The sequence below is a fragment of the Centrocercus urophasianus genome, unplaced genomic scaffold (assembly GCF_019232065.1).
Source record: "Centrocercus urophasianus isolate 14NV4802_14NV808 unplaced genomic scaffold, USGS_Curo_1.0 seq_10, whole genome shotgun sequence".
Taxonomy (NCBI): Eukaryota; Metazoa; Chordata; class Aves; order Galliformes; family Phasianidae; genus Centrocercus; species Centrocercus urophasianus.
Genome location: NW_024884142.1, coordinates 69,944,215 through 69,958,922, shown reverse-complemented (window position 1 = coordinate 69,958,922; position 14,708 = coordinate 69,944,215). Strand labels below are relative to the sequence as shown.

The window sequence follows — 14,708 nt, the reverse complement described above, 5'->3', positions numbered from 1 at the left end:
TCCTACTAATGTCATACGTACGCAATTTGACCGAGGACACAATATTGAGGCCTGCTTTGTGATAAAGAAAGATAAGGGAAAGACTGCTATGAGGACAGGGAAATTAATATTATGAAAAACACAGGACAGTCATCTGATTTCAGAGTAGAATGGAAATAAATTTTTTCACATACTTTGGGAAAAATGGAACAGTATTCTGGAGCGTTATTATTAGTTAAAAGTTTAATTTCCATTGAAAAAAGCCCCTGACTGGCAAAAGGTAGCTGTGTTCTTTGATGGTGCCCTGCAAAAAAAGATTTTTTACCAGTTCAATTCAAAGCAGCTTTAATTTTGCTATTTCAAATCACTCTGAGCTGGGAAAATTGTGAATTTAAATCTGTAGTTCCCAAATCCTGGGCAAATGCCCTTCCATCCTCTTCCTCCCATGCAGATTTTAAAGAGAGCAAATTCAGGCATGGCTTTTACTTGAAGACAGACATAGCTAAGTGATATTTTTTCTCCCATAAGCATGAGCAGCCATCTTCAAAGGATTTTATTTATTGATAACTTAATTGCTTGGTATGTAAGATGCAATATAGTTATTATATTATATACTTCTAAATTATGTCCACAGTAATGACAGTGTGCTAAAGATTTTTACTTTCTCTTCCTCTACAACCCCTCACAGCATGTCTTTGCTGAATCACAGCTGTGACCCAAACTGTGTGATCATTTTTGAAGGATACCAGCTTTTACTTCGCTCCATCCGAGAGATCCAGATTGGCGAAGAGGTAATTAACTTGTCCTCCCTTCCATCACAAACACCTGCAACAATGACATCTCCCTAAATAAATTCCAGACTGCAGGGCCACCAGCTTAATATTTTGATGATATATTGATGCCAATTTTTAGCACGTAGCTATCAGGGAGAAAATGATTAATAGAGTCATCTCTTCACACTGCCTGGGCCCCATAATCATTACTTCCCATAAATCACTAGCGGTCTTGATAAATTCTTGTTCCTCCTTTCCTCCTCTGGGCACTTCATTTTGTTTGTGTTTGAATGTCTTTACCCTGATGGAAACACTTAGAATATTTCTGAGTGGAATGCAGTGTTCACCAAGTCGCTGCAACAATAAGCATTTGTCAGGCTGCAGCTATGCTATAGTAGTAAACCCTTACTTGGTAGTGAAAGTAGCAATGCCAGGTTTGGTTTTTTGTCCTTTCACTAGGAAAGACTTCAAAATATCACTCATAAGAGATTTCAGATTCTAAATTATTCACAGGTTTGTTTTTAAGACAGCATTCATATTTATTTTGAAAACAATTCATTTGTAGCTAGGTAAGCATTTAGATGTAAATGTCTGTCAGAGAAACGCAGTGCAGAATTTTCTTAGTAAAATCTGCGAAGAGAAATGCATAAATAATTTGGTATGTAACAATGACCTGTGCAGTTCTAGCTCTTGGTTATTTCATAATCATGACCTCGTGTAAATATGGTTCACATCAGTAATTCGATGTCCAGGAAGATCAAGGGCGTACACATTATAATTTGGGAGCAGTATCTCTTCCTCCCTTTAAATTGTTGTTGTGCTTTTTTTTTTTAATGCATCCTTTTTCTACATTCAGAATCTGTAAATGGTAAAATATATGGTTAGGCAAAATGCTGAGGAGAACCAACACCAAAGCTTTTGCATGTTTAATTTTTCTGACAAGAGAAATCTTACAGGATGCAATATGCTTCTGTGGAGCCAGTAAGTGTAGCCATTATTGTCTGGCATTCTTGTTCAAGTCTAGTTATATGTACTTATACACACTGTTCATTTATCTTGACTTCTTGATTCACAAAGATGGGTTATTTATTTAAAAATACAAGCAGACTGTAGTGTCTTCCCAGGGTATAAGTGTTTTAATCATTAGAGCTCTACATTCTTATTTTTATGTACATGAGTCTGTTTTTCCAGCAGTGACTCTGTGACACAAATTTTAGACTTTTATGGATCTCTAAAGCACAGAAGTCTCCAGGTCAAAATCAGTGGTGAAGTAGTTATGGTGCAAATTATAAGTCATTTGTAAGGTAATCAAGGAAATAAATATAAATGATAAAGTAGAACAGTTTGAACTAATTTCTTAGCAGTGAATTGGATGGATAGTTGTGTGAATATGGACTTCAAAATGATTACTCCTTGTGGATATTATGTTTTCTAAGAAACTTTGCCTCAGAAAGTCAGAATTTTCTGGAAAGCTTAAGTTCTGTTTCCTTTGATACTTTAATGGCTCCTAGTTTTGGTTCTTAAAGAAAAGCTTGTTTTAATGGACATATAAGACAGTGTATATAATAATATCATATAAAACAATATAATTAGAATCATAGAATCACAAGGTTGGAAATGACCTGTAAGATCATCTAGTCCTACTGTCTTCTCATTACCATTGCTACCACAAACTAAATCAGATCTCGTAGCTCCTCATCCAGACACCTCTTGAACACTGCCAGGGACAGCGACTCCACCACCTCTCTGGGCAGCCTTTCCAGTGCCTGACCACTCTCTGAGAGAAAAAGTTTTTCCTCATGTCTAACCTGAACCTCCTCTGGTGCAACTTGCGGCCATTACCCCATGTCCTACTCGTTGCCTGGGTGAAGAGGCCAAACCCCTCTTCACCACAACCTCCCTTGAGGAAGTTGTAGAGCACAATGAGGTCTCCCCTGAGCCTCCTCTTCTCCAGACTGAACAATCCCAGCTCCCTCAGCCACACCTCGTAGGACTTGTGCTCCGGACCCCTCACCAGTTTCGTTTTCCTTCTCTGGACATGCTCCAGGGCAACCAGTTTCATATCCATTGAACAGTCCACCCATCAAATCCATACCTTTCCAATTTGGAGAGAAGGATGTTGTGGGGGACTGTGTCAAAGGCCTTATTGAAGTCCAAATAGATGGTATCAGTGGCTCTTCCCTTGTCCATTGACCCAGTTACATCATCATAGAAGGCTACTAGGTTGGTCAGACAGGACCTGCCCTTAGTGAAGCCATGCTGATTATCCCATATCAATTCCCTGCCTTCCATGTGCCTTAGCATAGCTTCCAGGAGGATTCGCTTTGTGATGTTCCCTAGCACTGAAGTGAGGGTGACAGGTTGGTAGTTCCCTGGGTCATCCTTTCTACTATTCTTTAAAATGGACCCAACATTGCATTTTTCCAGTCACCAGGGTTTCACCTATCTGCCATGACTTTTCAGATATTGTTGAGAGTGTCTTGGCAATTACGTCAGCCAATTCCATCAGAACACTGGGATGAATCTTGTTGGAACCTGTGGATTATATTGTCTATGGTATTATACTGTATAATGTCAAAAGTTCTGAGATGGTATGATCGACGTTGTGTCAAGTCAGCAAGAAATCTCAAGTAATTATGAGCAGTAGAAAACTTGCCTGATGCTGTTCAAGCATAAAGATTTAGAATGAGATCCCATAATAATTAGTAGAAAGTAAATAATCACTAAGATTCATTAGAAATAAGAAGCTTAGTGGCAAGTCAGCATGAGATTAGAAGAGCACTGGGGCATTACTATTCATAGAGGGCAAACTTGATAGGGCTTCTGAGCACTTGCCAGAAAGGTATCAAACTCTGGAATATGATGTATTCACTATGGCAGTGAAAAGTCAAAAATGTTTTTGTGTGTTTTAGTTCTTTCTGTAAAAGAACGCTGCAACAATTTACTCATATTTATCAGTTGTTGATCACCTCTAATCGCAGGCAGATCAGAGACAGAGTAACTTGAGGCAACTGGTTGTTGTGGTCATCTCACAATTATAAAGAAAGCTCAGGAGATGTTACTTTAATTGTGCACCAGTAGTATACATGCTATTATACTGAATGTGTCTGCTGTGGTGTGATGCAGACTTATTTTGGAATCAGATTTATGCCTCAGTCATACTTTAGAGGGTTCATGCTATAAACAGTAATTATACTGATCACCACTGATAAAATGTATGCAAGACTGTAAGAACCTAAAAAAATAATAATATCCTGATGGAAGTTTTCTTGTTTTAGTCTTGTGTCTGGGCAGATGTTGGCCTTGCATGTTTTTCACAGGAGGACATGTAGCATTTAATGGGTTTTAATTTGATTTATGTGTGGGATTTCAAATTTATTTAGGGCCAAAAAATAGGCAGTAGGAAATTAGGACTCATAAGGCAGAAGAAAATTTTGGCCTGAATCCCTGTGGAATAAAGGTGCTAAATCTGATGATGTATATTTGGAAAACCAATCATTTCTAAAATCACATGCAGAAATTCTAGCCTCTTTGGTCCTCTTTTGTGGCAAAGGCAGTGTTACCAGTACTACCTGAAGCACTAAGAAATTGCGAGTCCTAACTATTAGTTTTTATAGGAATTTAAATATGTGATTCATATATAATCACTTGGTTTCCAGAGCTAAAGCTTTAAGAAAGCAAAATGTGCTTCAGGGATCATCATAAATACAGAGAGCTGGGAAGATGGAGAATTGTCTTTTCCTTAGATTTTACTTTGCAAGACAAAAGTTCAGATTTATCATTGGGTATATTGTTCAGATTTTGTACTATGGTTCTATTGCATGCTTTTTGAAGGCAGAAAGTTACTGTTTTAAACAAAAATACACTGTGTTCCCATTGGCTTCCACAAGTAATTTTTATCAATTTTTTTGTTAATTCACTTTGCCTACTTTCCGATCAGAAGTTGCATAGCCATGGTTAGTTTGGTGCATAGCTCCAATCAATTAGTCATACTCGAGAGACAGGATGTATGAGATGATGTTGAGTTCTGCTCCAAAGTGTGTGCGCGGCTTCATGTCTACTTCAGAGTTCAGTAAGAGCAAATTTGTGTATTTTCTGTTGAAAGCCACATAATATACAGTCCTCTTAATTTTTAAATGCGTACTAAATAAAATTTGTAATTTCCTATGACCAGCAGTAAATATATTCTTGATGGATTTTCAACGGAGATGTATAAGATTTTCCTGGAATTCGAGTCATGTTGATCATAAATGACAAAACAGAAAAATCACAGCCTCTTCATGACCTACGTAACTCTGTCTTAAGAACAGATGGTTCTACACAACCTTAAGACCCTGAGACTCATTGCAAAACCAAGATGACTTACTTCTTTTTCCCCTGCCATTTGCATTAATTATAATGGAGTTTAAATTCTTACAGAATCCTCGGTCTAAAAATTCTGTGGCTTATATGAAACAAAAACAACAACAAAAAAGACGCCATAAATTAAGTCCACTGCATGGTAGTACTGGAAAGTCTTGTTCATGTAATTTGGCATGAGGAACATGAGAAACTATCCACCATACCCATGGTTAAAGAATTTCTCTGTTGGAGCAAGAAGTATGGCTTAGATGGTATTGCATTTCGAAAGAGAAGGTCTTGAGAGTCAATACGTCTTGAGGCTGTTAAGCAATTCCCTGCTTTCATAAATGCAATTTAATATGTATTCTTCAGCTTGGGGAAAAAGACTTACTACATTCTTCATAATCACTTCAATAAAGAGGCAAGCTTTGGTCTGCTGAAATAATGTTTTAATTAATGCCACACATTGCACATGCAAATACCACTAAGGCAACCTTTGATAAATGGGCGCGTATCATAAATATGTACAAGTTAAATGAAAAAGCTTGTATCTAATGAAGAGATCCGAAATTTAAGCAAGTGTAGGAATGAGACCTGAATACAGAATTTTTATGTTTGAACAGTTAAATGATTAGTATAGACTTAGTCACTGTTAGGTTGGTCATGTTTTTAAATATTCTAACTGCATTTTTCCACTCACCAGCTACAAACATTCTTTTCACTTATGTCAGGAGTGGGAATTTGGACTTGGACTTCTAATGGCAAGAGAAGGTCTAAATAATTAAGTTGTTAAAATAAGATATCAGTGTGATGAAGCTTTTTGTCCTCCTCCTCCTGCCTAGTCAGATGTTCTAATCCAGAGCAGATTGTTAAGTGGTTCATATCTTCTTTTCTTCAGTAGCCTTTGAGAAAAGAAATTACTGGTTTCAAACTTGTTCCTGCTTTCCAACTTTCTGCAACACACATGGCAAGAGAAAAAAAAAAAAAAAGAAAAAAGAAAAAAGAAAAAGAGATTCAGAAATAGAAAGGGAGAAATGATGAAGCCTTGAAGCCTTGAGGTTGAAGATACAACATGTCTGATGCTAGCTGTGGGTTTGCTGTGCAGCATTAAAAGTGAACTCTGCCTAATAATGGCATCAGCAGTAACTAAAGTGTTTAAGCCACTCCCTGAAGCAAAAAATACACTAATCTCACATGATTTTTTTTCCCAGAAGATTTCTGATCTTACACTGTGACTGATGTTGATTAAATGCTTCTTTTTTTTTTGTCTCCTGTATGCCACCTAATCCCAGCCCCATAGGGCATAGGTCAGAACCAATGATATTTGTGCAAAGTGGATAAGAGACAATGAGCCATTATGGAGAACGATTTTGAGGGAAACCAATTGTGAATTGCAAGAAAGCATGAAGATCAGGGGCTTGTGCTGGGAGAGAACAGTTGGGCTTGGAATGGTTGAAGGATGAGGTTAGGCCTACAGCTTGACTGGAAACTGCTTTATAAGAAAGAAGAGACCTGTCTTTCTTACCACACCAAGGGGGATTCAGAGGAGGACCCTCTAGAGGAAGAAATGAAGACATATCATCATTGGTTCACTGAAGTTGCTTAAAAGGCCAGAGTAGGGGAACAAGGATTGTGAATTTGGCATAGTAACAGTGATTAAATGTGGGGAAAATGTGTAAGATGCATGCAGGGAAAGGAGAAGGGCACATCTGAGACTGACTGGATGACTTAAGGCAGTCATTTGTACCAATAAAAGCTATGTAAGGAGCTAGAACCGTGGGCTGGAAGCCAAGCTTAGATTTCTAGGTATGAAGAATAAGACTGGAGAACAATGCTCGTGTCCAAGGGCAAAGAGAGAATGAAAAGAAGAGATTGGAGAGAATGGGACAGAAGAGATCAAACTTGGCAGAGAAGAGTGGAAAAGAAATAGGCAAAGCAATTTCCACCCATTCCCCACAGAGAGATCAAGAGGAAGCCCACTGTTTCTGTATAAAGGATTAGTACAGACTGTTCTGCTTTCCACCTGCAGCATGAAACAACTCTTCTCTCAGCTGAGAAGTGAACAAGCTTTGGCAGAACATTATTTAGAAAGCAAAATTGAACAAAATTCTTAAACTTTCTGACTTCTGATAATGTGTGGAACTTAATTTGTCTCTTTAATAAACTACACTGTCAATCTTCAATTACATTACCATATATTTTTTACACAGGTTTTCTGCTTACAGTTAAGTGCTTGACTTGACTATCTCAGTAATCTTGTTTTAATACAGTCCTCCTTCAATAAGTAATCAGAGTGCATTGTAATAATAAACGAAACAGAAATGCATGCATTATTTTAGTTGCTTGCTAATTGCTTGTTTAATTAGAGTACTCGCTAATTTGAAAAATGCAGGTTCTTACAGTGGATTTCATAGTCATTAGTAGAAATTGGTCAGGTTTTCCTGTGAGTACTTTGAGTGGACTCTCATGGTTAAACTGAGAACCATGTGAAAATTCTCCCAATTAGTTGAAGTGGGTAGGCTCAGGATGAAATAATATGACCTGATTTTTTAGCTCTGACCTCTCTGAGTGTTTCAAAGCATGGTGGGTTAGGTGTACAGTGTAATCACTCTGTAGCATTTATTTCTGAATGCTGGTCTGAGATGGGCTGTTATTTCTTTATATTCGTTCCCTTATCATTAGTTTGTGCCCACACAGCACTTTAAACATTTGAAGAACTCTACAGATGGTTAGCCTTGAAAAATTCCTTCTGGCAGATGTCAAAGTCAACAAACAAGTGTTCTCTGTAATTCACTGGAATATGTTATGGAGCACAAGGAGTTTAAAATAGCACAAATTTAAGCATTTTATTCTATTTTTCATTTTAATACATTTTCTTTTCAATAGTTTCAACAATTTTGACTGCAATACTTTTATGGCTTTTTTGTCTTGAAAGAAACATCACAGAGGGACTGGAGACAGGGATGACGTAAGAGAAGCTTAGCGCAGGCTCGTGTATAGCATAAAACATATATTTGCAAGAAAGTGACTGTTTCCAATACATTTTTTTGAGATAATCAGATCTTGTATAACACAGATGTTACATGCACACTTCAGCTTTAGAGCTAGACAAAAAAATTAGATTTCATGCACAGAGATTTCAGCTACTGAAATTCCATTCTTTTTTCTTTTCTTTTTTTTCTTTTTCCTCCAAGGTTGGATGAAAATCTGGAATAAGGATGATTTTTTTTTTTTTCAGGATTAAAAATTTCAAACATTATTAATCTGGAAACATGAAAAAGTTTTCCATTGAACCATTGAATTTATATTTGTAAAAGTTGTCTTTTTTTTCTATAAGAAAAAGTTGTGTCAAAAAATGTTACTTTAGCTACACGTAAATTTTCTGTAAAACATACCAACTTGGTTTCTGTATCTGCTGCACGCAGCTCACCGTCAGCTATATTGAATCGCTGATGCCCACCAGTGAACGACAGAAACAGCTGAAGCGCCAGTATTGCTTTGAATGTGACTGTTGTCTCTGCCAAGATCAAGAAAAGGTAGGTTGAGCAAAGAAATCTCTTTTCCAGTGCAGCAGAATTTTCCAGGGGCATTCAGCACCTTCCCTACCTTTATGTGATACTTATATTTTGCTATTAATTGAATCGCCAGTATACAGAAGGAAGTAACCCCTGACCTTAGTTATGTTTATGTTGCCACGCAATAACAGCCATGAAGGAAAGCAGGAAATACTGACCACATGATCAGAATTTCTTGTTAAAATGGGCACTGTCCATAAAGCTAGGAACCGCTTTCAGTTCTAAGGTGTGGTTCAATTATTTTGAAATTCAAGGAACTCTGAAAATGAGTTGGTATGATTTTCAGCTAAAAGGAAAGGTTGATTTTTTGTCTATTAAAAAAAATATATATTGGAACAGAAATTGCCTAATGTTAGAGGAAGGCTCTGCTTATCTTCATAATAATGTTAAATTCTGACAAACACTTGCATCAGTAAATTTTCAAGAATTACCACATACATTTAGCAAATGTCAGAGCTAAGTGACACCCATAGTGGTGAATCTCCTTGTACAACTACTCATAGCTTTTATGCTCTCTTTTGGAAGTTCTTGGAGCAGATGCTGTTGTAGATAAAATTTTGTTCAATAGGACGTAATTGAACCCATTAGGGTTCAAGCTGGCCTTGTTTAATCCTTTTTGGTTTGCTTCATATTTAGACAGCTCAAGCAGAATAAGTCTGGCTGCAAGCCTGAGGTGAGATCAAATGGAATATGTAAAATGAGGCTGTAGAATTTATTCATAGCAATTCGTCCACTTTGTCTCTCTAGTTATAGATACACTCGTTCTAATTTTCAGAAATGAATATTTTTGGTAAGTCACATGCCACAGATTTGTGTGTTCACAGTAGGTCAAATGTGGAAGATTTTAGTGAAATTATGATTCTGAGGAGCATGGTTTGATTCATGAAGTAATCGCTGTATGGCTAAAAGATTAAAAATTACTCCAGCAACAGCATTTTAAAAGTGTTTGGGGCAGGACAGTTGTGTAATTTCGTTGAAGTCGGAGTATGCTCGTTAAACGCGTAAGGTATCATTTGAATCATAGATAACCAGTTCAGAAAAGAAATAACAGAAAAGTTTCAGGTATATGACATAGTACTGAATGACTTCCTGTCCGTGTGCAAAGTTGCTGGCATTTTGTGCCTAACAAAGATTGCTGCAATGCTGTTTGGATAGAATGAAGAGAAGAAAAAAACTCTATCTTTATTTAAAGATGCTCATTCAAGTGCCTGCCATGAAATGATTAGCTCTGGGGAATGGCATCCCAATGCAGATGTAGTGATGATTAAGAAACATAAACATGCTAAAGAGTTTTTATGGATCACTTAACAGTCTGTGGAAGGGGAGACAAGTGAAGTAAAGACCATTCAGTATGTCAAATGTTTTAAGGAATAAGATCCACAGATTGGAGTAAGCTTGCAGTCACTAATACTTAATGTACCACATCTACAAATACTGTATTGATGTTATATATATGCACATTTAGAAAAGTAATAACCTCATAAATAAGTTAAAATTAAGGTTTTTTTTTCTCTTTGAATGTTTTTTAAATGTGTTTTGAATTCATCTTCAATAGATATATCTTTTTTATCTTTTGGGAAAATTCCCTGTGAGGGAAAGATCCTTCTGATTGCATTCTGAAATTCTTTTAACTTTCCTCATTGTTACCATGTAAAGACATCTCTGAAGAGCTAAGAATGTCATCTCAACACTGTTGATGTCTAAGAGGACATCCTCTTTGTCCTTCATTTCAATACAGGATAATTAGGTATAATCTCCAGCAATCTTCATAGTACTGCATTTTTTTTCTTTGCAACAGAAATGTTACTGTTGTAACATTTTTCATGACTAAATTGGTAACATGGAGACCTGCAGCATTGTAGGTACAATGGAAGAGAGAATTTTTGGGAAATTCTGGTTTTTGACATTACAGAATAGCTGGATTGACATGCCTAAAACTTTTCAATAGCATCACTTCTGAAATACCCCTGCTACTGGCCAAAATTTACAGGACCTTGGAAAAAAAATTTTAAAGGCAAACTTTTAGTCAACAAAGCAGGCAATGGCTGAAGCTCTGTGTGATTTAGGATGGAAGCTTTAATATTGTTATTCAATAAGTAATAATCAGCTAATAGTAAATTTCTGTATTACAACATTGCATGGTTAATGCAATGGGCTTAGTTAAACAGCAATCCAGTTCATAAATCTTCATTATGGGTAACAATGCAAGTTCTAGTTTGCCTGGAAATGCCTCTTACCTTCAAGTTCTTGTTTGGCTTTCTTCTTTTTTCCTCTTTTCTTTTTTCTTCTCCCTTCTTCCCTTCTCCAGTTGTGCTTATCAAAACTCACTACATTTCCAATTTTAACACTTAGAGAGATTGTATTTTCTTGCTGCTTCCAAGTCCTAGTCTTGCGGAGTATCTCTGCCAGCTGCTGAGTTTTTACTAGAGACCAGTGGAAGCTGACAAATCACTCTTGAGATGCACAGATTTATTTACAGTAAAATCAAATCCTTTTCATTGTACCTTTTTTTCTACATCTTTTTAATTATTTGAAAGTAGTCTCAAGAATCCTGGGGGAAATATATATTAAAGAGCATGTAAAGCTTATATATAGTTGTACATGCTTACACATCTGCTTATTTATGCGTATTTTTTAAGATACTTTGCGGCATGTCTTCTGGTATATTTTCTGAAGAGTTCTTCTCCATATCCAAAGAAAAGACAAGTAAATCATTCATGCTGTCTTGCAATAGGCATGTACTGGAATGGGTTTGAGAGGTTAAGCAAAATCTTAGAGCAAAAACCCACTCTTTAAACAGATAAAGTTAGATGAGATGGATTACATTACTCCACAAAAACAAGAATCTTATGATTACATGCCTCTGTAGTTCTAGAAGGCAGGAGTGCAGTTTCAGCTACATAGGTTACACTTCAAATATTTGTGTCTGGTTGCTACTTTAGATACTTTAGGTACTTTAGATAATATAGCCAGTATAGCTGCTTCTTCACTGTTATTTGAGCTAAAATTGATTAAACTAGGATGGTGGTTGCATAGTACTTCTTTACTTCAGTTTAACTATGTATTCAAAGAAGAGTAGCATACCAAGGTGCTCCATTGCTGTTCTAGTTTATGTGATTCTACCAGGGTTTTTTCCAGTTTCCAGGTTTTTTTAGTTTAATGTGGATACATGTAATATTTTATGCAATAGCTATATAAAATAGCAAAATTCCCTCTGACACAATCAGTGGCTTCAACATTCATAGTCACTTTGTCTTTACGGTATGGAGGCTTTATACAGTGTAGCTCTTGTCTCTATTTGCTTCCCTATTACAGTTCTTTTGCACAATTGTTTGTATCTCAGACTGTTATATGTCAAAGTCTGCATTTTCAAGTATACTTGTCCATATCCCAATCACAGGGACCCTACTCAACTGCTGTTGAGACACAATGACTCACGCAGTGTACGCAGACACATGGTGCTAGGATAAGTGGAGAGGACCATGTCTGTGCAAATGGCCTGGCACTGCGTATTGTATGAGCTAGCATTCTTCTTTGGTCACTGCTCTTCAAAGGGATTCATGGTGAATCTCTGCTTGCTGAGCATTTTTCTGTTTGGCTGTCTCACCACCAGGACAGCCATAAGCAAATCCAGGTTCATAGCTGTCATCAAGGATGAGAAAACATGGAAGGTGAACAGTGGCGACTAGCTTTAGCTGTGGATCTCAAATAATTTTTGGTGCCTGGGTCCCAGTGTCGGCTTCACTTTAATTCTAGAACATCATACCATAATGCTAGCCATTTTATTTCAGCAACTAGTCAAGTGGCCTAGCTGTGGATTTAATGTGGGAAGAAAAGCACTGGTTAACAAACCAGTGTAAACAGGTTAAGATTGAGGTGATTCTTTTTACAGTACAGCTACTGCCCCGTTAAAAAGTACTAACTGCGAATCTATCCAATATTTTAAATTAATTGTGATTTGAAATGAAAAACAATTCAGTAACTTAGAGAGGGAGAAAGAAGACCTCTTTTTAAGTCACTCTCAGAATGTTTGCTGGCTCTTGATATTTCAAGATTTTGCTGCTGTAATGTTTTCATTGTATCTCTGACGTATTTATACATGATTATTATTTACTCTAGACATTTTTAGAACAATCTCCACTGTAATTCTGAAGTGTATTACTTCCTAAAAGCTGAACTCCTGGTAGATAAAAGCCCCTTACATTAATTATAATTAAAGATGGGATTATACTGATGACAACTATTTTAAAAGGAGAATGTTTTTTTCCAGAGTCATGAGCCAGATTATTGTTCACCTTTTCAGCCAAGGATTTACAGGAGATTTGTGCTTATAGAATCACTTCACTATGAGCTGTCTTTCTCCTTGGGAGCCAGGATTTAATATTTTAGTCTAGCTTGGTTTTTGGAATGCTTTTATTTATTACAAGGTCAAAAGCAATGAATTTGAATCATTTTTACGTTTGGCCAGTGTTTGATACTTGCCAAAGCTAATAATAACATAATGCCAGTAAGTACTTTATTCCTTTAATCAGTTTATTGCTCTGCTTAGCATTCAGTTATATTGCACACTGAGTTTTGGTACAGAACATCACAAGTCTACTTTCCAACTTGAAGATTCTCAGAATTAGGTCATCTGAACAGTAGCCAAACCATCTGCTTCCATACGAAAATGTCATCTGCAATTCTTTAGCTGGTATTACTCTTCCATGCACTCACCAACTTTTTTATAAAAGCACTGAACAAGCTCCTGAAGCTACTAGATTTTTGACTTTTTTTTAATATCCTGAGAAATAATGAAACTGTAGTTTATGATTGTCATTAAATGTAAGTGGTCCTTTAACTCACTCAATCAAATTTGTTGTAGAACATATACCCATGGTTGACTCGTCTCAGAGGTTTCTGAGAGTAATTTGAATATGGTTTTTTACCTTTATGTTTCATGTCAACAATCATGTTGAAGAACATGTGCTTAAATCACAGGGGAATTGTTGCATGGGAAAGAGGAGGCCATGGGAATGGAGACCATATTTCTCTCTTGAAATACCTGAAAAATGATTGAAGCAAGAATGGGGCTTGTCTCTTCTCACTGGTGGCAGGTGACAGGATGAGGGGAAATGTCCTCAAGATGTGCCAGGGGAGGTTTAGGTTGGATATCAGGAAAAACTTCTTTACAGAAAGGGTTGTTAAGCACTGGATTAGGCTCCCCAGGGAGGTGGTTGAGTCACCATCCCTGGATGTGTTTAAAAACCATTTGGATGTGGTGCTCAGGGACATGATTTAGTGGGGGGTTGTCAGACTTAGGGTAGTATGGTTAGGTTGTGGTTGAACTTGGTGATTTTTAAGGTTTTTTCGAACCTGAGTAATTCTGTGGTTCTATGAAAAACAGCAGTATTGACTGTTGTGAATTAGCATATGAAGGCTTCATTTGAGATTTCTACTCCCTTCCCTCTGAGAATTTATATTTAGGACACAGGAAATATAAAATAGTGTGATAAGAATTGCCATTTTAATTGGCTGTGTTGCCAAGTTACAGAAGTTTGTTTCTCATCTTCTGCAACATTCATTTATTTTCAGGTGTTTACATTTTCACTTTTCCAAGTATAATATGAAAGATGAGATCTCTAGATTGATTTGCAAAATAAAGTCTGGGAAGCAAAGAGTAAGCAAGATTGTTGAAAACAAGTCTGCTTGTTCAGATAACTGAACATAAAACCCTTTGATCAAAACAGAGTAAAGAGGGAGCATCTGTATCTCTAATGATTGTTCTAAGGCACTTCCTATTTAAGGGTATGTTGAGTAAAAAAAACAAAAAGCAGCAGATCAGGACTTTGTTCTAACAAAAAGCTCATTTAATAGACTTGCTAGCAAAAGATAGGGTTATCTTACAAAATAGGATACCTTATTGTGCAAATACTCTGTTCATTCCTCATCTTTTTGTTTGTTTCCCACTAGAACTGCCTTTAAAACAAACTACATCTGGAAGTCAAATCAGCTCTACCATATTTCACCCACCCACCCTTTCTGCTGAACATTAGTATTG

At 36.7% G+C, this 14,708-nt stretch overlaps 1 protein-coding gene across 1 annotated transcript in view; it reads left to right on the top strand.

Moving 5' to 3' along the window:
* The window catches only part of SMYD3 (SET and MYND domain containing 3), a 359,693-nt gene that overhangs the window by 287,082 nt on the left and 57,903 nt on the right, over positions 1–14,708 (top strand). The window contains exons 7-8 of the mRNA XM_042817530.1: positions 668–770; positions 8,519–8,629. Of these exons, the coding sequence (XP_042673464.1) occupies positions 668–770; positions 8,519–8,629 (214 nt within the window). The remainder of the gene's footprint in view (positions 1–667; positions 771–8,518; positions 8,630–14,708) is intronic.